Below are 22,848 nucleotides of genomic sequence, written 5' to 3' on the forward strand. Positions count from 1 at the left end.
TTTATTTTGTGGAAAGGTCCGGAAAACACAATTCAGGACTTTATTCTATATTTAAATGGGTGTACAAACTTTCTTAGATTCACACACACATACAATAACACGGGACTCAATTATCTTTATACATATATAGAGAAAGGAAGTAAAGGTTTTAGTTCCAAAATATTTGGGAAACCTACTTTTAGCAACTCTTACTTGGAATATTCCAGCAACCACCCGATTAAACAGAAAAATAGTATTATAAAGGGACAGATGATTAGGGTTGCAAGAATGACTTCTGAAAGGAAAGATTTAGATGAACTTACCCAGGTTTCCAAAATGTTTGAGGAAAGAGGGTATCCAAAAAAAGTGATTCAGGACTACAAGGAATATGTCTTAGGAGAATGGGGTAACAAATATAAGCACCTATTAGGTGTTGATAGAGGTGTGGAAGATGGCAAAAATGTTAGAGAATTGGAAAATGCTAGATTCGAAAAAGCCATGGTTATACCATATGGTAGTAAAGTAAAAGAGGTTGAAAATATTATAAATAAGAATTGGATTATTCTTAAAAATAACCCCAAATTATGGGGTATTGGGGGAGACAAACCCAACTTTGTTTATAAATTAGGGCCGAATTTAAAGAGAAATTTTGAAAGTGGTAAGGGTAACAAAACTTATGGTGGTACCAAAAAATGTGGACATTGCTCTCAATGCAGATACATATACAGCAATGATCACATTATATTAAATAATATTTTATTGTCTAGAATCAGTTTCGTTAAGGGTAACTGCCAAACTAGAGGAATAGTGTATTTGGCTATGTGTAAATCCTGTCCAGCCTTTTATGTGGGAAAAACAGAACGAAGGCTGAGGGACAGGATTTATGAACATTCATATCAGATTGCCACAAAGAATTTGAATAACGCATTATACAAACATTCCACAACTTGTAATCATTTTACAGAGTTTAATTTTGGAATTTTAGAGAAAGTTGCACATGAACCAAGAGGTGGGGATTATAGAAGCCACATAGAAGAGAAAGAAACATGGTGGCAAATCAAATTACAAGCTGGGCAAACGCCAGGCTTAAATAAAATTATTTCTATCAAACCCATTTTAAATAAAAAGGCCTTAATTGGTAAATAAATTTAAAAGTTTTTAACATGGTTTTATAATATTTATAACGTCTCCATAATTCATGTATTTTATGACTAGTATGCACACAGGATTTAAGAATTTGTTTACACATGTTGTTTTTAATATTGGTCAGAAACCTATTTAATATTAATGGATTTTTAATATTAATTAATTGTGATGTCACAGTAGTTGGCTATAAAAGGAAATGCTTGGGAATGATTTTTGATTCTGATGAAATCCCTATGTGAGGGAAGAAAGCACTCAATCCTGTTGTTCGCTTTATTATTTTAATGTATTAGTGTGTTAATAAAAAACTCAAGAGATTTCCGTCTCAGCAGTGATTAACTTTCGGTTTATTGTGGACTTTGCACTGTTGGGTTCGTTCATTTTGTTTTACTTTGGAAGCCCAGAAGACTAAGCTCTTCCACTTGCTACCGTAAACCTTCTTAGTAGTCGTTTTTTGGAAAGCTAAAATAATATCTCAGACTGCAGAAGCAAGCCTGGTCATTCGAATGATCACTGGGAGAAGAGAAACCAAGAGGTCAATTTTAGGGACATCAGTTTGGGGTCATAACCCTCTATGGGGTGATAAAGGAGATAATGTTTGGGTTCCAGAATCCATGGAGGATACTTCAGGTGAGACCAGAGGAAGGGGGACCAAATCGGACGAGGCCAGAAGGGGACAATGTGAATTACTAAGGACTTCAGATGCTTCACTTTCTGGAGAAAACTTTGGGATAAATGGTAGTGGGAGAAGCATAGAGTACACCGGGGGACCAATCATGAACAAAAGCATCCCTCAGGGACTCCCCCTTAGATGGAATCAGAGTGAAGTAGTTGCTGCACTTGTTTTTCTGGGTGAGGCAAAAAGGGTCGCAGCAAGGTTGGCCCAAATGGCTGAAGACCAAGTTTGCTACTTACCAATTGAGAGACCACTCTTAAGGGGTCAGAATGGGCCTGCTGAGCTTGTCTGCCAGAACGATGCATTTCTCCAGTATGTGGGTCGCAAGCAGGAAATGGTCCGAAGACATCACCCATTCCCAAACTCTCATGGCCTCTCTGCACAATGGGCAAGAGCTGGTTCCTCCTTGTTTGTTGGTGTACCAAACTACTGATATTGTCTGTGTGAATCGTAATCATTCTTAGAGGGAAAATGTCTGGAAAGGCTTGTATCACGAGGAGGATGGCTCTTATTTCCAGAACACTGATATACAATCTGGTCTCCAAGTGTGTTCACATGCCTTGGACCATTTTTCCCTTGAAATGCCTCCACCCCACCTTACCTAAGAACAGTCTGTGGTCACCGTGGTGGAGGGGGATGGGAGAAGGAAACGCCTGCGTAACGTCAGGTCATCCAACAGGAGCCACCACTGAAGATGCCTTCTGCAAACTGGAGTCAACTAGATTGCAGAAAACAGAGGCTGGTAGAGTACAGACCACTGAGGAGCCACACTCCATTGAAGGACTCTCATAAAATATCTTGCAATTGAAAGTACAGTTGTGTACACTTACCATAAATGTAGATGTTTGACTGTATTCACTGTTGCAGTCATCACATTTGGGTTATCCCTGCCAGGGTAGCCCTTGGCTGGACTGAATACCAGATGCTTAGTATCTCTACGTCAGTTGCTGTCGGTTCAGGACTGACGTCAGGTCGTCAGTAGTATAATGTAAGGCAGCAGACGCCATTACATCAGTTTTTCTTGCCCTGTCAGGAGCCCCCAAGTGGGAGCCAGGTTATGGTGGAAAAATCCCACCAGTGGAAAATAAATACTAAAATGTTCCTTGTAAGGAGAGAGACAGAGAGACAAAGAGGGGGATGGAGGGAGGGAAAACAGGACTGCAACAGTGAACACACTCGAAAATCTACATTTATGGTAAGTGTACACAACTGTACTATGTTCTTTGTGTTTCACTGTTGTAGTCATCACATTTGGGTTGATTCCCAAAGCTGAAGAAAAGGGTGGAGGCAGTCAAGGAGACTAGGGGCTGGCTAGGATGCCCTGCAAGACTGCAGTGGCAAAGCCTGCCCTGGATTTGGAGAAGATAGGCAGGTGGTAATGCTTGGTGAAAGTGTGAACAGGCGTCCAGGTGGCAGCCTCCAGTATGTCCCTGGTGGAGACTCCTCTGAGGAAAGCTGCAGAGGTGGAGTCTGCTCTGGTGGAGCGAGTCCTGACCCCCTTAGGGGGATGTTTTCTGTGTTGCTTGCAACAGAAATGGATGCAGTACGCTATCCATTTGGAAATGGTTTGTTTGGCGATGGCTTTGCCCACTGTTCCTGAAGCAAAGCTAACCAGTAATTGATCAGACTTTCTGAATGATTTAGTCCTGTCTAGATAGAATCTGAGCTGTCTGTGCACATCGAGAGAGACAGAGTGTGCAGGATCCTTTCCCCCTTGTTTTGTGGGTTAGGGAAAAATGTGGGCAAGTGAATAGATTGGTTGAAAGCCACACTGGACACCATTTTGGGCATGAAGGATGGGTTAGTCCCGAGGAAAACCCTAACAGAATGGAAGATAATGAAGGGCTCCACAGCCATGAGTGTTTGTAGCTCGGAGACTCTTCTGGCTGAAGTGATGGCCAGAAGAAAAGCAGTCTTCCAGGAGAGAAATTCAAAGGGGGAGCAGGGGGAGCTTTTCCAACACAAAGTTAAGGTCCCAAGCTGAGGTAGGTGCTCTTCTGGGTGGCCTCAAACTGCTAGCCCCTCTTAGGAATTGTTTGATCAGAGAGTGTGAGAAAAGGGGCTGCTCGGTGTGGAAATGAGCAGAGATAGCAGAGGCATGAATTTTAAGAGAGGAAAATGAGAGACCACTGTGTAGCAGGTCAGCTAGGTAATCCAAGATGAGAGATAGGGAGGGCTGTGCCGTATCTGCTCCCTTAGCCTGAATCCAGGTACAGAACCTTTTCCATTTGTCAGCATAAGACTTTCTAGTGCTAGGGCATCTGTCCTCATGTATGGCATCTGTCCTCATGTATAACATCTAGAACCTATTTAGAGGTTGGCAGATTGATCAGTGGTCAGGGAGATAAGCAAAAGGGAAGTGCAGAGATCCTGCACTGAAATGTAGATATTTCCTGCAGGATTCCCTGAAAGGAAAGAAGAGCTTTCCTCCTAGGGGTAAATGCAGGTGGGCAGAGGGAGGAGGTGGGAGGAGAGTCATTGTGAGTTTTTACCATGACGGGGTGGCTTAGAACTCCCTGGTTTTGAAGTGGAGGAATTCCGCTGTTTTGATCTCTGCATTCTGGGGGGGGGGGGGGGGTCTGCTTCCCCAGGGTCAGGGCTGAACTGAACTGGAGGGAGCAGGAAAGGACAAGTACTTGGAGGGGCAATGCCTGCTAAATCTGAGCGTCTGGACCTGTAGGGAAATCCTTAACTGCCCGTTTAGGATTTATCTTTTTCTTCCATCTTTAAGACTTCCTCTGCCTTAGTGCCAAATAAGTTGCCTTTGTGCAAGGGTGCATCCAATAATTTAGATTTAACATGGTCTGGCAAGGGCTGTTCCTTAAGCCATGCAAGCCTTTAGGATAGAACCGGTGACTGCTGCCTTACAAGAAGCTTCTAGGGCATCAAAACCACAGTGTAAGGTGTGCTTAGTCACTTAGGTTCATAGGTAGGTAACTAGGCTATAGGCCCAAGGGCCTACGTAAACCTAGCCAACAAGGTTCCCTGGCTTATGCCACCCAAGAAAGTTATTTTCCTGTGCCACTGTCGAGCAGAGACACAGAAGTGATCCCCGGGGTGTATTTCCTATTTCCCATCAACTCAAGATTTTTCTTGGAGTGCTAATGAAGAACTTTGCTTGACATAGATGGGTAGCCTGTTCCAGAGTATGGGAAGTCTCTGGGACAGGAAGCTATCCTTCCAGCATGTCCTGTTTATTATGGTGACAAGGTTTAGGTCCCTAGAGCGTGTAGCTCGGACAGATTGGGATTTCTTTAGGTGTAGTACGTCCAACAGCTCTGGGTTTGACATAACTTTATATGTTAGGCAGAGATCACCTCAGAGTAGGCGAAATGCTACTGAGTAAAGCTGGAGTTTGAGACTGTCAGTGTAGGGCATTTGTTTGAGGCCAGTAATCCTCTTTGTGAGGTACTTCTGTGGCCTTTCCAGCTGCTGCAGATGTCTTGTGAGGTACATTCCAAAAGGGGCTTTGTACTCTATAATGGGTCTAAAGAGTGTCGAGTAGAGGGGAACAATGACCTCTTTTTTCCTGGATGAGAACCCTTTTATGATGAGGTGTGCCACGTACAAGGACTTCCTGACTACTGTGACGATGTGACTATCAAATGAGAGACTAATGTCCACCTGGGTCCCAAGGTCTGTTATCCCACATTCGGTGGTAAGTAGATTGCTGCCTATGTGGTAGTTCATGGGTACAGAGTTTTTACCAAAGGGGATGACACTGCACTTTTTGGCACTGAGCTTGAGGTCATGGCTCTGACACCAGGCATCTGTCTCAGCGTGGCCAGTCTGTAGGATGTCCACATCATTTGAGGACTTTACTATGGCTCCTAGTTTGCAGTCATCTGCAAACTTCGTTAGCCAGAGACCTTCTGTGTTAGCCTGTACTTCAGAGAAGTAGATACCAAACAGGAGAGGTCCCAGTTCAGAATCCTGTGGTACTTCGCTTGTCACTGCTTTGAGGTCAGATTTGGAGTCAGCAACTTTTACAGTGTGGGTTCTGTCAGTGAGCCAGTTGGCAACCCATCTTGCAACGTAGGGATTTATACCTAGTTTAGTGAGTTTAGCTATAATTCCAGAATGGGGGATGGTGTCAAAAGCCTTGGCGAGGTCAAGATAGGCTATGCGAACCACCTTACCCTCATCTATGGCTTTGGTGACTGCCTCAAAGAAGTCGATCAGGTTCAGGAGGCATGATCTGCTTTTCACAAACCCGAACTGGGTGGGATCCAGCGTTTGGAGGTTACCAATGTCTTTGTTAATGAGTTCCATGAGGATACGTTCCATGGCCTTGCAGACCAGGCTCGTCAGGCTAATAGGTCGATAATGCATTCTGTAAGTAATGCATTAACTCTTTAGATTCTGCAGGTCTATATTATATTGTCGACAGGTGAAAATGTCTAACTACAACATTAGTGAACTGCCAAATCACTGACTTCTTTCCAACCAAATGAAATTGGTTGGCCACACAAAAACAAATATACTTAAGCATTCTCTTACAACTGCCCTTCTCGTGTCGAACAAGTCAGAGTCGACATTTTCACCTGTCGACAATATAGTATTGACCAGATTTTGCACCAGCAGAGAATCGGTAGTGCGAAGTACTTCCTCAGAAGCTCTTGCCTGCTCAGCAGCTCTGGACCCATCCAAGGGAGAGACAACCGCAGGATCCTTAGTCAAAGAAGAGTTTTGCGGCATACTGGACTCAAAGGTTCTCAGTAGCGGCCTGTGAATCCACAAACGTGGGCATCAGGGGCTGCAAAAGCACCTCATTGAGGACCAGAGAACTGACTACTAGCTTAACGGAAGCGTCGTTGGTAGGTTTAGACCTGTGCAGTCTTCTGTCTTTATCTTTACATTTTTTCAGAAGATCTGCTGTCAGATGCCTTACCGAAACCATATCGGAATTTGAGGACTGTAAGCAGAAATATCTAGCTAAAATAAGTATAGTTCTGGCATTAAAAGCACAAAAGTGACAGCGAGGGACGTCCTGGTCTGGGCCTAAGCAAGTGACGCAGTAAGAATGAAAGTCTTGGTGTGGTATTCGCTTTCCCCTGTGAGCGAATTAACTTTTTCTGACATCTGTTAGTGCAAGAAAAAAGGATCCCCAACAGGGTACTTAGCTTTAGAAGTCTTCAGCTTCAATTTGGAAGCGAAATGCAAATAGCGGCTGACCAGCACTCGTGCAAACTGCTTCTGCTTCGGGCTCCTCGGCAAGAAAGACTGATGTAATGGCATTGGCTGCCTTACTTTATACTATTGATGACCTGACGTCAGTCCTGAAGCAACAGCAACCAACGCAGAAATACTACGCCTCTGGTAGTCACGCCGGCTGAGGGCTACCCTGGCAAGGATAACCCAAATGTGATGACTGCAACAGTGAAACACCAAGAACATCCAGTGGGATGACAGCTGCCACAGAACCTACAGCTTGGAGAATTAGCCTTGCTAGGGGAGAAGCTAGACTCACTGTTTTTTACATGATCACTCAAAACTATAACACGATGGGGGAGGGGAAGCAATCTGATTGACTGTGTCCAAGGTAGCTCCAATGAACTCTGAAGTCTGCACAGGGGAAAGATTTTACTTTGCCAGATTTACAGTAATCCCTAGATGGTTGGCAAGACTGAAGACGTAATCCCTGGCCTATATTACTTGGGGAGTAAACCAACCAGTCATCCAGTTAAGGGTACACCCATACTCCCTACAATCTGAGGTGACCTGCAACTACTGCCATGCATTTGGTAAAACACCCTCGGGTCTGTGGAGAGTCCAAAGAGAACACCCCTGAACTGCAAGTGACTGGCTCCCAGCCGGAAGCACAGAGAACTGCTGGAGCACCTGTCTATTTTGATGTGATAGCATGCATCCTTTAAGTCCACAGAGCAGGTCTACTATACAGGTTCGAAATTTCAGAAAGCAGAGACCATGTGTTCGATTCCTGAAATGTCGAGCATGTAATTAAAAAATAAACACACAACATAAACCTACTTTTTAAATGCTAGCAGGGGGCTACACTCCCCGCACCTCCCGTATCTTAATTATACCAACTCCGAAATCACACTATAGTGCGAAAATGGAAATCTTTCCATACCGCACTGTATGGAGATGCTGGTTGCGCATGGTTGGCATTTCAAATGTCGATCATATGGTCTTCGACACCGTGAAATGCCGACCATGTGTAGGGGACCCCACATAGCATATACAATCATCCTTTCGTAGCAGCGAAGAATGAACTGAACAGTCACCATTTGGAACTTTGCTTTCTTTATATCCAAATTTAACTTACTTAGATACAGAATGGAATGCAGGTCTCCAGTTTTCTTTGGCACTAAAAAGAAGCAAGAGTAAATTCAGAATCCTCTGTGTGTCATTAGGACCTCTTGGATGACTACTTTTAGAGTAGATTTAGAATTTCTGCTACTGTGAACTCCCTCCGTCTGGGTGGAACGTCGGGGAACCTCTAACATCTCTGAAGAATTTAGAAAGGGGATGGTGCAGACTCTGGATATAATCTCTGACACCCACTTATTTTGTGTTATAAAAATCGGTCCAGGCAGTAGGGTGTAGGGAAATGACCGCTGACTGCCTCCAGAGAAAAGCAGCCTGGCAGTTCTTCAGGAGCGCTGAAAGGGCCCATCAGAGAAGGGCTCCATGAAGACCTAATTTTGTGGTTCCTCTCTGCCTTTGAGGCGGCATCTCCCATTGAAACTTCCTCCTCTGCCCCTAGAGGAAGAATCCCCATGTTGATCCTGGGAAGACCCCCGGGATTTCCAGAACCAGGTTTTCCATCCACTGCACTGATTTTCTAGAAAAGGTTTGCTGTGGAGTGAAGAACTTGACCCAAACAGCAGACAAAGTCTTCCTCTCTTGTTAGCTGTGGGCTAGGGTCTCTGACTGATGGACCAAAAAGAGTAAGGATTCATCAAAGGGGGCATTAAAGGACACAAACAAGTCTGCAAAAATCAGAAAGCCTCATCCAGGCATGTCTCCAAACAGCAATGCCCGAGCCAACTGCCAGAGTGGTGCATTCTGTGGCATGGGAAATCAGCCTCATGGAGAAGTTGGACAAGAACAAAAAAAGTAGCCAGTCAGGCGGAAAAGGGGGGGGGGACTTTCTTGTAGTTCTCCAGTGACATGATCTCTGCCAGAGAGTCTGATAGCTCTTTCACCAGGTCCCTCTGCAAGGGAATAAAATGTGCCCAGTAGTTCAACACCCTCAGCGAAAAGGTGGCAGAGGTGTAAACGTGCTTACCAAACCTGTCCATTGCTCTGGACTCCCTGTTTGGCAGATGGAGAGTGGCGCTCAGTTCTGCTAGCTCTTTTTTGGCAGCTGCTGCCACAACCATGGCATCCACTGGAATACTCTTAGCCCAATAAAGTCAGTCTCGGGGGGGGGGGTGATATTTGTTTGGATGCTTGGGGATCGGTTCAATAAAGTCCAGCTCCTTCCAGGCCTGGATGGACACCAAATCCACTAACTCGTCCGCCAGGAGAAATACCCTGAATGTAGATGGGCCCGTCCTGAAACCATCCAAAAAAAAAAAGGACTCCTCAGAAGAGGAAGGTTGGGCTGACCAACCACCTTTGTCACAGAATCTCCAAAATATCTCTGAAGCAAACTTCCTCCATTGGTGATCCGGGAATCCTTCCCCTTCAAAGTCCGTATCCTCAGTGATGGAATCAGAAGGGGAGTCAATGTGCCTCCTTTTGCATGTCCTCTTACGAGGGATCTCCTCTGTCGGGTGCTCAGGGAAGGTCTTGGAAAAGGAGGGGACTCTCTGAAGGAAGCATTTGGAGACCAGTGTGGATGGGCTGACTCTGCACAGGAAAAAGTCTCTGATCTAAAGGAAGTTGGCGGGATGGATCATGGCTCAAAGGGACTGGATCCCTGTGGGTAGAGAAAGCCCTTTCTACCACTAGGAACACAGAAGGACCTGAAGAATCCCTCCCAAACTCCACCAGAACTGAGGCTACGCAATCGGGAGGGTTGGAATCCCAGAGCCCTGGCAGAATCAGACCTGAGCTGCCCAGCGCCAAAGCACTGAGAGGAAGAGACGGCTTCAACAATTTAAGCTGACGGGACCATCCAAGACTCTTTCTGATCTGTTGACAAAGGCACTGAGGAGGTCAAGGCAATGGTCGGAGTGGAGAAGGCAGGCTCCACAAACTTGACCCTGGATCTTTCAAATGGCCATGACCCTGTGACTCTCAAGCTGAAGAACAGATGCGAGAAGAAAATTTGAAGGGAGAGACTTGCGAAACCCGTAGAGGACGGAGCCTAGAAGGCCCCCAGCTGGATCAGTCTTGAGGATCTTCCTGATCCCTGTCCACACTGGACTCCAAAAGACTCCTGGAAGACCTGGAGAAAGCTACGGAGAGGCGAGTGCTTGGAGGGAGTCTGCAGTAGACCAGGAAGCAGAGCTGACTCCATCCCCAGCACCAGTGTATGACCCCTTGTTGTCGGATCCACATGTTTAGGATCTGAAAAGGAGGGGGGCAGCAGTTTCAGGTGTGCTAGTGATCACTACAGACCTAGACGGATCTTAAAAGAACTTCAGCTCCACCAGAGCTTAAGGAGGCCTGTGATCCAAAGACGACTGATCAGAGGGCCTCCCAACCTTAGCAGGCAGCTCTGAAGATGCCCTGAAAGACTTGAGAGCGCGCTTCTTGGAGTTGGAGGCTCCCGCAAGGCTCTTAGAGGGAGTTTGAGCCCCTGGAGAGGAAGCAGGCAAAAGCCCCTTCAAAAGCAGCTCGTTTCTGCAGTCAGCTATAGCTCTAGGGTTAAAGCTTTCATAAATAGAGCAGGCCAACCACAGTTGCTCTGCATCCATGCAACAAACACATAATGAATGTGCATTGGAATGGGAGAAATTACATCTGCATTCAGAAGACCGATTATTTTAAACACAGAGGGTTTTTGTCAACCATCACATGAAAAAAAAATCTTTCCACACCAACACAAAAAGGAAAGACCAGGAAGAAACCAGAAAAGCAGAAATGGCTAATAAACTTTTTCTATTTAAAAAGAGAAAGTAGAAGGGGAGCCTAATGGGGAAAAAAAAAAACGGCTACCCAGAGAATGGGAAAAATTTAGACAAAGAAGAGATGTAAAGGCAAGACAGAAAAAACCCACTCGCACTATAAAAAGGGTAGGGGAGGAATTTAAGTGAAGAAAATAAAGAAAAAAGGGTACTTATCTGTAAAGGAGATACTCAAAGAAACCAGTGAAACACTCCAGACTCAGGCGATCATGACTGATCCCGCTGACGGCAAACAAGATCTGAGGAGGTTGGTTGGAGTGCATAGCATTGTGGGTAGGGGAAGAGCTCGAGACTCTGATCCTAGTCTGAAGAAATGTGGCAGAGTCGGATCAAAGGATAGCTCCATAACTCACTCACGAGGAGGAATGAAAGACATCAAACCTGTTTTTTCCTCATAGAAATGTCATGTATGTGATTTGGTAAAACTGTTTTTCTGATAGTAACAGCATGTATTGGTATAACTGCTGTCTCGTATTGACACTGTGGTATTTTTTAGGAATGGCATAAAAAATACAGAGCCTGCAACTGCAGAAGAAATAAGAATATGTTTGCATAACATATCGTGTTTCTATGATTAGCTTAACGGAATGTGCTGGTGTAAAAAAAAAAAAAAAAGGATATATTTTTTTGAATAGCATGTGATGCATTGGCTTAACAGAATGTGTTTGTGTGGAACAAAAATATTATAATGTTTTGTAACAAATGTCATTAACAATAGAGGTTTGTTGAAATATCCTAAACAGTTGACTGTGCAGATATTCAAGCTAAAGGGAAATGCCCAACAGCAAAAAATGTTATAACTATCTTATCAATGAAATAACATTTCAGCATGCTAAGAACTGTCCTTCTCTGGATAAGCTTAGCTAATGCAGCAGAAAAAGTTAAGACTAGCCTATCAATGAAAGGACATTTCGGCCTGCTGAGAACTGGTTTACTCTGGAATGAGAATGAGATACAATGGATCTAAAACGTGTATACACCCCTGTTAAACGTGTATACACCCCTGTTAAAATGCCAGATTTTTGTGATAAAAAATGAGACCACAACAAATCATTTCAAAAAACTTTTCCTACTTTTAATGTGACCTATAACCTGTACAATTCAACTGAAAAACAACCAGATCTGTTAAGGGAAAAAATATAAAAAACGTACAATAAGCTGGTTGCATAAGTGTGCACAGCCTTAAACTAATACTTTGTTGAAGCACCTTTTGATTTAATTACAGCATTCAGTTATCTTGGGTAGGATTCTATCAGCATGGCCCATCTTGACTTGGCAATATTTGCCCACTCTTCCTTGCAAAAGTGCTCCAAATTTGTCAGATTGCAAAGGCATCTTTTGTGCACAGCCCTCTTCAGGTCACTCCACAGATTTTCTATTGGATTTAGGTCTGGGATTTTGGCTGGGCCAACTTCAATTTTCTTCTGGTGAAGCCATTCTTTTGTCAATTTGGATATATGCTTGGGGTCACTGTTGTGTTGAAAGGTGCAATTCCTCTTCATCTTCAGCTTTCTAGCAGACGCCTGAAGGTTTTGGGCCAAAAGAGACTGGTATTTGGAACTGTTCATAACTCCCTCCACCTTGACTAAAGCCCCAGTTCCAGCTGAAGAAAAGCAACCCCAAAACATGATACTGCCACCACCATGTTTCACAATGGAGATGGTGTTCTTTTGGTGATGCGAAGTGTTGTTTTTGCACCAAACATACCTTTTGGAATTGTGGCCAAAAAGTTCAACCTTGGTCTCATCAAACCATAACACATTTTCCCACATGCTTGTGGGAGACCTGACGTATTGTTTTGCAAATTTTAGCCGGGCCTGGATGCTTTTCTGTGTAGGAAAAAGCTTCAGTCTTGAAACCCTACCCCATAGGCCAAACATACGGAAAATACAGGAGATTGTTGTTACATGCAGTACACAACCAGTACTTGCCAGAAGTTCTTGCAGCTCCTTCAGTACTGCTGTAGGTCTCTTGGCAGCCTTCCTAACCAGTTTTCATCTGGTCTTTTCATCAATTTTGGAGGGACGTCCAGTTCTTTGCATCATCACTGTTGTCACATATTTTCTCCACTTTTGATGACTGTCTTCACTGTATTCCATTTTTGTTTTACCTTTCTCCTGACTTATACCTTTCAACAATAAGATCCCTTTCATGCTTTGTAAGCTCTCTGTAAACCATGGCTTTTGCTGTAGCAAGCAACTGAGTAAATGTCAGGAAAATCCTACTAGGACAGCTGAACTTTATTCGAGGTTAATCAGAGTCTCTAATTGATGGCAGATATGTATCCAAGAAGACTGAATGTTGTAATTAAAGCAAAAAGGTGCTTTAACAAAGGGTGTGCCCACATATGCAACCAGCTTATTGTACGTTTTTTTTATTTTTTATATATTTTTCTCCCAACAGATTTGTTTTGATTTCAATTGAATTGTACATGTCACATTAAAGGTGGGAAAAGTTTTGAAATGATTTACTGTGGTCTAATATTTTTATATCACAAAAACCTGGCATTTTAACATTGATGAGTACACTTTTTATATCCACTGTAATGCTGCAGGTGAAGAATTCTTCAATACAGGAAAATAATGTTTTCATCAAGGACAACAGTTTTGAAACTATAAAAGTGGCTGTAAAATACTTTTTGGTGGACAGCTGAGAAATGCAGCGTGTCTGTCAGTATTGTATTTGTTATAAGGAAAATGTTTATAATCTCACAGTAGTGCTTGGTCAGCTGGTTTCAATAAATCTGTCATTATATGAACCATACAGCTCGTACGTACAGTTTGTCAGTGCGACCTGCATGCTGCTGTTAATTCAATTTAACGTGTTCCAGAGACTGTCCCTCCTCTGGAACAGACCTGTTATTTACGTGAAGCAAAGCTCTTCCCTGGCCATCTTCAAGCGTAATCTGGACCAATGGATGGGAAACCGTAAATTCACTCCTGGGGTGGTGCCATGTCCCTTACGGCCAAAGGCAGTCTGTAAAAATTGTCAAAATCCCACTTGCTGACCCTTATCTTTCCCCTAACAATAGGAAATTGGGCAAGATCTGAGTAAAACTGGCTAGGCTTGTAAGAGCTCTTGAGCCATTAGGTTCATAGGAGATAACTACCAGGCTACGAACCTATAAGAGAAGAGACCCAGAATCTGATGCAAAGTCCTACTCGCAAAAAGGAAAACACTCCATTTATGCTTAAACTCTCACTGGGAACTAGATTTTCAGGCTCATCATTTGCGGCAGAAACAGGCTAAAGCAGGAGCACGCATATAATACAAACAAATCTACCAAGTGTCTACCTCTATAAGCAAATTTCCATAACAGAGGACAGTTCCAGTATACTATGCTAAAAAATTATTACTGGCACTTGTACCACCTCTCACATTCAAGGGAAGCAACAAAAACAAATTCACATAGCATGCAAAGTATTAAAGGCAATAAATACTACAACAGTTACTTCAACCATCATCAACAAAAAACAATTATGCTGTATTTGCAGTAATCCTTAGGAAAATGGGTGTAAGGTCAGACATCATCTGGTTAAGACAATACAAAAGAAAAATATAAATGAAAGCATGCAAGGGATACAAAGATGATGCAGTTTTTGCTACAGTACTACTCTTGTTCATAGGTCCTATCAGCATGAGAGAAACAGACATTCTTGCGCTTCTCGTTGTACAATAAACTCTAGGTTACATTTAAGGAGTGCACTGCATGACTCTAGGAAACAAACTGGCATCTGCCAGCTGTTACAGCAGCCCAGCACAATAATGGCACTGAAAGAAAAACTGAATGCAGTTTCAAACAAGTTGTAAATAAAACGTTAAGTACATTTCACATAAAATGTCCTTATATCCTAAAGCACCTTTTGGACAACATAAGAACCCTACCTTCCTGGGTAAGTGGCTGCTGGAACTGGATTAGTGCAGTCTCTCTTGTGCTGCTGTAGAAGACTGAATACTGGCCACAATCAGCTCCACTTAAAAATTCCACATATAGTTCCAGTATGTCCCTGGCAGTATCAGGATTAAGCCCTCGCAGAACCACCTTCCCTGGGTCTTTTGGGGGTGCCTTTCGTACCTGCATTGTAACCCCCTGGAGGACATGCTCTCCCTTTGACAGAACCCGCTTAGCATCTGAAAAGAAAATATAAAACTATTAAGGTTTAATTATATACTTTGACAGTCATTAAAAAGTAAAGTTCCTACAAATCCATACACCCAACAATACACTTTACAACAATACCAAAAAATATCTAACATGATACTATAAATACATTCTGACCAAATTCAGTTGCTGTTAGAGAAGGAGCCTCCTTAATGGGTCCTAGGCTGGATAACACCTTTTGTAGTAATCAGAGAGGTCAAGCATAAAATTTCAAAAGTCTCCAATCCTGGGATTGGCAATATCGCTGTGAAGATGCGCATACACTGACCCCATGTGTCATCTACAAAAACACTCACTCATCCCCCCCCCCCATGCCCACCAGTCTTACCCTTGCCTCTAGTAAGCACTTTTCTGCAAATCAAGAATCAAAGAATCTGCACTACACTGCAACCAAGTAATATACATGTATATGCTTTCCCATCTCACAGGGAAAGCCCTCACTCACCCAAAGCAAACTCGAAGGGGGGGCTGGCTAAGACAGGGAAGACATGTAGTTTCTGACCAAATCAAGGGGGGGTCCCTCAACACATATTAGCCTATTTACAAAGAACAGATTCTCCTTGATGGGTTGCAGCCTAAGTAAAGCCACCAATATAGTACCTCAACTGGTTACCAAGAAGCAGAAAGTAAATCTCCAAAGCCAGCGGACTGGCTCTTGGATATTACAATGGCCAATCCCCGGGCAATAGGTCACAAAAATCTGGGACTGAAGTCTCCTAGGAGCCAGTTAGCAAAACCTCAAATGCCCTGAAAGGGAGAAGAGAACAGCCATACTCCACCTCTCCTTAAAAAGGGAGGGAGGCAAGCAACAAACTAAATGGCATCTCAGCATCAGGGAAGAACTGCTCAACAAGGCTGACTGGGAGGTCCCAGGGAATTCTGGTGAAGCGCACCGTATACCTGGAGAAACGGTGCTCCCAAAAGGGTGGAGAGCCATCTCAGTCAGTGGGTCTTAAGCACTGGGGCAACCAAAAGTTGTCTTTACCATTTCAATAGCACTGAAGGAAATCCACCCAACAGGCCCCTCTCTACGTCCAGAAGAAAACGGCCAAAACTAGTTCAGGTCTCTGGGGACAAACACCATCACTTTCCCCAGTGAAATGGGGACAGAACAATTCTCTTGGAAAGAAGCCTTGCTTCAGCTGGGCTATGGACTAATTTATATATACACACATATGTATGTGTAAAAATAAATGTATAAAACTGTGCATTTTATATCCAGTTGTTAACAAAAGGATAGTCTGCTTGAACAAACAGTCTTCGTTACTCAAGGATGGGATTTGCCCAAGGGTCCAGAAGGGCTCAAAGCCTAACTAAGATAACTCTCCATCACTGCAGGACACCCACAGCCTAGAATCAATATAGTAACATGCTGCAGCATCGCCCCTGACAACAGTTGGGGACTCTCAGCAAAAGCCTGGAAGCTACTGCATTTGGCCAGGTCCAGTAGGTCTCTAAACCAGAAAGACCTGGGACTGAAATCACGCAACTCCCTGTCATCCCGAAAAGAAGGCAGAAAGCAGGCATTCAAGAGCCTAAACCCAGCAGAGCAAAATGAAAGCTCAACCCACCACAAGAATAGACAAATCAAGTTGCCTTGATCCAGCAAGGAATAGTGGAACAGCAAATTACTTCAACCACTCAAGAATGACTGGGGGGGGGGGGCTGCTAGAGGCACCACCTCCATTCCAAGGAGGGAAAAAAAAAAAAAAAAAAACATTCCTCCTCCGTAGGCATGAAGACAGTACCAGACCTGGAGGGTGGGGGTGGCAGGAAATTAACTCCCAACTTTGCTCTAAAACAGACAGTCTTAACTGAGGAGGCCTGCAACCAAGATCAATAGAGGGAAAAAAATTCTCAGGACAAACTAGAAAATGAGACCCAACACTGCTGTGGAGACCAGATGGACTAGCAGCAAGAGCTGCATAAGCCATGGTTGGGAGGAACCTTAAAAGTGGACCACACTCTCATTACTTTGGCTTCTCCTGGGGACAGGATGCATAAAGAATATTTTTGGAAAAGGTTACCCATGGAAAATATGGAGCTGTTGAAAAGGACATTTGATGTCTTCCACACAGACCAGCAGGAAAGCAAGGAATCTGATTCAGCCTCTAAAGACAAAATTGCTCAAAGGCAACTCCAGCTAACCATGCAAGGGGAAGAAAGTAGAGGATTCTAAGCTCTATGCCAATAAATAAATAAATAAGTTCCTACTTGCACTGCACAAGGACCTCCAAGGATCCCATGCTGCAAGGGGGAGAGTATTAAATTGCTCTAAAACGGAATGACAAAAAATGGTAGGGGATGCCTCTGAGAAAGACCTCATTTGTGGGCCAGTCCGTGCAAACTAAGCCTACACCCACTAAAGCCAAGGACAGCATCCCCTATGCCTTAGACAAGACAAGTACCACCCTGGGATAAGAGGATTCATCCAATAGAATAAGGCAGGCTAGGATTACCCAATTTGAGAAGGTACTTTCCAACACCGTTAAGGCACTTCTTACACAGCACAAGCAAAAAACTAGAATTCAAAGTGGGAAGGAATGATGATGATACAGAGGGAAAGCTCAAGAAATAAGAAAAGACTGGGATTTTGGATTCAGACTCTTAAAAAGAACAAAAATCAGAGCATTACATTCATAAAATAGCAGGGAGTATTCCAAGAACTAAACCAGCACGAGACTGGAGAAGAGATACTGCTGATAGGGATGACTGCGGTTAGGGATACAGATAATATGCGAAGGGGGCTGGAATTTATTGGAGAAAACTGGCAAAGGAACCAAGGTATTGAGAGCAAATAACTAGAAAGGGAAAGGTAACAGAATGGGAAGAGACCAAAAATTTATTTGGACTGCAGGTTAGAGACTGTCTTCCCTATCAAGGAATGATAGAGTATAGACAAAGAGAAAGAAATAGGGAGGCCCTAAATGAAAGACCAACACAGGTGGAGTTTTTAAAAGAATCTAGAACAGAAGCTGCCATTAAAAAAGGAATAATTAGTATAGCATATAAAATATTGTAGGATAATTATAAGAATCAATCGGAGGAGCTTAAACAGGATTGGGAGAGATTAGATAAGCAACTGACACAAGACAATGGGGGATGTATGTACATCTCCCAAATATGCAAAGTCTGGAAAAGATTTAGGATTTTTTGCCTGAAAGTGTTTACATAGGTATTTTTATACTCCAAAGTAGACTCAAGAATTTTTCCTCAGGTGGATAGCAAATGCTGGAGATGTGATGGGCGAGAAAGAGGTGGCTGGGAACATGTTTTGTATGTGTAATGAGCTGGCAGACGTCAGGGATTCCAAAAACACAAAACCACACAAAGAGAAAGCTGGAATAAAAGCTTTAGTGGTGCATCTGGTACCTCGCCTTATGCCTTCAAGGAATATACTTCAGAAAAAGTAGTCAGAAAAGACTTCAGGGATTCCCTGCAGACTGTTCTGAGAGAGATGCTGGGTGAGCAGACTGAATTGACGGTGGAGAAGATTTTTTGAGCTATGATACAGAATTGGAATTGCCTAGACATAGTAAAGCCTTGCAGAGTCTAATTACGGTGGTTGCCAAAAAAGCAGTTACTAGAAAATGAAAATCAAAGTCTCGACCAACTTTGCCAGAAGCAGTGGCTATAGTAACAGAGATAAAACAACTGAAATTGGGATCTTTTGAAAAGGGAAGGAGCAAGCTACATAGCAAAAATGGGAATTGTGGGTACAATATATGCAGAGAAGTACCGAGGGTTAAGAAGCAGGATTTGACTCAGTCATACAATGCTTAACTGACAATAACTAGATAGATGTATAATGTTTGCAACTACAGTTGTTTCAATGGTGTCTGTGATGTATAATGTTTGCAAGTAGAGTGGTGTCAATGTTGTTTTTCATTTAAATAAATGTTAAGATTGCCTACGTCATAATTTAATAAAGGCATTTACTGGGGAAAAGAAAAGACAAGTACCACCCAAGGGATCTTACAGGAGGGGAAGCCAGATCAAACTAGAACACCTGCAAATATGGGGGATACCTCTGAGAATCGCAAGACTGGAGAGTTCTCATGGGCAAAAGGCCAGCCCTCCACATCTAAAGTAAAAGGTTATTGACCTCCCTTCCTGACAACAGGGAGGCAAACCCTGAGAGTACAAACAAAACACAGGAACTCTATCGCCTCTTCACTTAAAATAACTTATGAGGGACTCCCTGCAGGGGTAGAGGAAAGAGTCTCATTAGGTCTCAGGTCAACACCACCACTCCTCACTTTCAGTGTATGCAGTTCCCTCCTGTGCTTCCACAGAGCAATGGGAGGAGTGCATCTTACACGAGGATAACAGTGGAAGGACAGCTGTGTTCAGCCTAAATGAATTTCAAAAGGATGCAGGAAAGAGACTGGATTAAAACTCAACCCTATCCCCACCCCAGATCTAAGCAAAGCCCACCTACGTAGCCAACATCATGCTACCTGCTGTCTTTGATACTGCATCCACTGTATCAAAAATGCAGTTTGCCCAGATGAAAATTTTACCATGGCTGCCAGGAAAAGGGAGAGGAAGGGCCCTCATGAGCAAAGCCCCTAAGAGAGAGGGAATTAGGGTCCTCCAGTCCTGTCTCAATAGAGGACTGAAAGCTGAACAAAATGAAAGATTCAGTTCACTGCTCTATGCTGCAAGGTGGTACTTAAGCCTCGGGAAAAGAGACCCCCCCCCCCCAAAAAAAAAAGCCAAAAACACAAGCAAATAGCTTACAGATGGATGAGAAAGGTAATCATGCCAGTCTTGTGTGGCGACTATAAAAACGTATAAACTTAACTCTAGTCCAGGCCTCCAAAATAACATCTTTCAGTGCTAAATACAATGAAAGGGCAAGAACGTTTGGGAGAGTCTTCCATCCAGGAATCCTGGAAGACTACCACAGACTATACTACATACACTCCAAGGAGATGTCAAAGTCACTGCATTTCCTGGGGTGGCAGTTAGCACAGAGGACTAAGGCTCTGAGCACATAATGAGCACATTTCTGTGGTACAGAGTTTGATTCCCTCATTCATCGTATGCCTACTACATGATCAAGTTATGTAACCAAATACTGCTTTAGGGCAACTGGCTATCTGGGTCAGGTTCCTTAATAGTCTCCCAGACTGCACACCTATCTACCAAAGATCCTATAAGACAGCCAAATCCTAGGTTTTTTCCTTCAAACTCCAATGGAAGCTTTCATGGGAAGAGATCCTGCACTCTTATCAGGACAAAAAGCCAGAAGTCAGTATGGCCAAGCTTTCTCATAATGGAGGTCTGTTGAGTACATGATTTATGAGGACAGTCTGGTTGCACATACTCAGTATGGTGATGATAGCCCTGTATGAGATATTAAAACCGTACGGACTAAGTTAACTTGACTAGGGTGTTTTTTTATGACCAACAAAACTTTCTTGCCATTTGGGGTGTTGGTGTGTAGATGCGTCTGTGTGGGAGCACTTTAAAATGTTTTATTAGCATTAATATTCATGTTATTCTTTAATATGATATTTTACTGGGTGTTGTACATAAGGAATGCTTAATGTCTTTGTGGCTTTTAAGTCTACAAGGGAATTCATCAGAGACATTAGATGAAATACAGTACTTTTTGTGGTCATACATACATAACAGGCATGTGCCTGACCTAACTTTGCATTCAATGAAGGTCAAGAAAACTTTAGCACAGGACTCTACTTCCCATACCATCTATAAACTCACCTTGTTATTGTCTTTGGCACTATGCTACACATTGGTTATCACAGATTAGCTCTCCTTTCCTGAAATCATGCTTACACTGTCCACTGGACAACAAACTGGTTTACCAAACGAACTTGTGCTTAAAAGTAGTTGGCATCTTCTCCAGAAACAGAGGTGTCATTAGCAGTGCTCAACAGAGCCTTGGTTCCCCCTTATTTAACATTAACTTCTCCAAAGTGAAATTAGGCATTCAGGGTCTCTGGTTAAATAGCTTTGCAGACTTCAAATTAGGTGCACTTTTCACCCCCCCCAGATTCTACAGCAGGGCCTGTATAGACAATGTCTGGTATGACAGCCATGGGCTACCCCTGAATACTAACCGGTAAAGCGTAGTTACCTTAGTTAAAGACCCCACCACCTCATTTTGCCATATCACTGGCACCCCTCAAAACAAACTTTTATTAGAGACTTGGTACCTATATACAAAAAGAGCTCTTTTGATCACCATGTCTCGTATACCAGGCAGTCAAGTCGTAAGACCATTTAGGTCTTGCGGGTGCTGGTGAACATCCTCTCTCTCAAGGAGGACCAGACCAGTTAAACCAGAAATGAATTTATGAATACCCAGCCAATCACAAAGTTCCCAAATGAAGAATGCATCACACTGCTTAAATCTGCAGTGGGAATCTATTACAGAGGTATGGAAGGTGCTGTGTAATGAATCACTCTCTTCACCTGGTTTTACTTATCTGCTGGTGAATTTACATTATTCATTTATTTCACAACTTTAAAATATCAACAAAACAGATGTACTGTAAATACAGCTGCTGAATCAGTTGATTACTCCAAACAACTATGACATCACAACCACTCAAAATCCAAATGTGCATCTACATTTGTTCATTAATACTGGTACTGTTGTCATGCTTTCCCCTTTAAACAAAATTATTAGATACTTAAACTCTACAATTATTTTAATGAACTTGGAACTTTTATCTTATTAGCCGAGATTTATAACTCTCTCTAACTTTGCCAAACTGTCATTCTTAGCTTTATCCTCCAAACTAAATAAATCACCCCCCCCCCCTTAGTAACCCTAGTATTATAACCCTCGTATACCTAGTAAATCACCTCTCAAGCATTAACTATTGAGCTACTTTTGATTTCTCCATGCCAGTTACTATCTCCCTGCCAATCACTTTCTTCTTTCCTGTCAGTCATTTCTGTTTCACTAATCTATGCCCTCTATTGCTCCATTTATCCATTTTTTCCCAAACTTCTTTACTACTCTCTCCCCACCCTTTAAAAACACCCTATCCCTTAGTTCCTCTACCTCCTCTCTTTTAGAGTGTTCCCCACACTTCCATCTCCTATTTGTTTTTTAAATCAACAAGTCCTCGTTTTCCCCTACTAAATTTTATATAAAAATTTCTCTACATACAAGCCTTAAAATGGAAGCCTACAAAAGGGAATTAAAACACAATCCACCAAAATATGCCTCTACATCCCTCTAGCTTCTTTATACCCACCTCAAATAATACTTGATAAATAGTACTTTTATGCACCACTATGGTACGTAAACACTTCTGGGTGAAAATTTTAAATTTCCTTGCCTTCTTCACTATGCTTGGTAGGATAATTATTATATGCCACTCCATCTCCTAGACTAGTAGACCTAGATCCGTTTTCCATAGTCTCCTCTGCTTGTCTAATTTTTTGGAATCCATCAGCCATTGTTCCCTCAACTTAAGTAGCCACGTACCCTCTCTTCCTTGTTCCCTCTTTGCATCAATCTCCAAAATTAACTGAGGTGTCTCTAGCTTTTCCCAGCCTTTATACCAATTTTATTCCCTCCATTTACTACCCCATGATAGTCCCACTCTAAGCTGGCTTACATTAAAAGCTCTTCCTTTACATCAGGCCAGGTCTTCAGTCAATACCCTACAATAACTTCAACCAATACCTCAAATTCGGCATTACTTTCCATCTGCAAACAGTATTCCTCATTTCTCAGTTTGTTTTGAACCTTCATTTGCGATTTCTTCCCAGGGCTTCCAGTGTGATCGGTTTACTGCTCGGTATCTTTTGCAGTCTCATTATCATTCCTGACTCAAACGGCCCATGCGAGCATCCTG

The 22,848-nt window shown here is 42.9% G+C and overlaps 1 protein-coding gene across 1 annotated transcript in view; it reads right to left on the bottom strand.

The window, feature by feature from the left end:
- PARP10 (poly(ADP-ribose) polymerase family member 10) overlaps positions 1–22,848 on the bottom strand; it is a 1,579,412-nt gene that overhangs the window by 1,425,704 nt on the left and 130,860 nt on the right. Inside the window, exon 3 of the mRNA XM_044067716.1 lies at positions 14,728–14,973. Coding sequence (XP_043923651.1) covers positions 14,728–14,973 — 246 coding nt within the window. The remainder of the gene's footprint in view (positions 1–14,727; positions 14,974–22,848) is intronic.

Source organism: Protopterus annectens, chromosome 3.part1, assembly GCF_019279795.1.
Source record: "Protopterus annectens isolate FY-2018-M chromosome 3.part1, PAN1.0, whole genome shotgun sequence".
NCBI classification, from domain to species: domain Eukaryota; kingdom Metazoa; phylum Chordata; order Ceratodontiformes; family Protopteridae; genus Protopterus; species Protopterus annectens.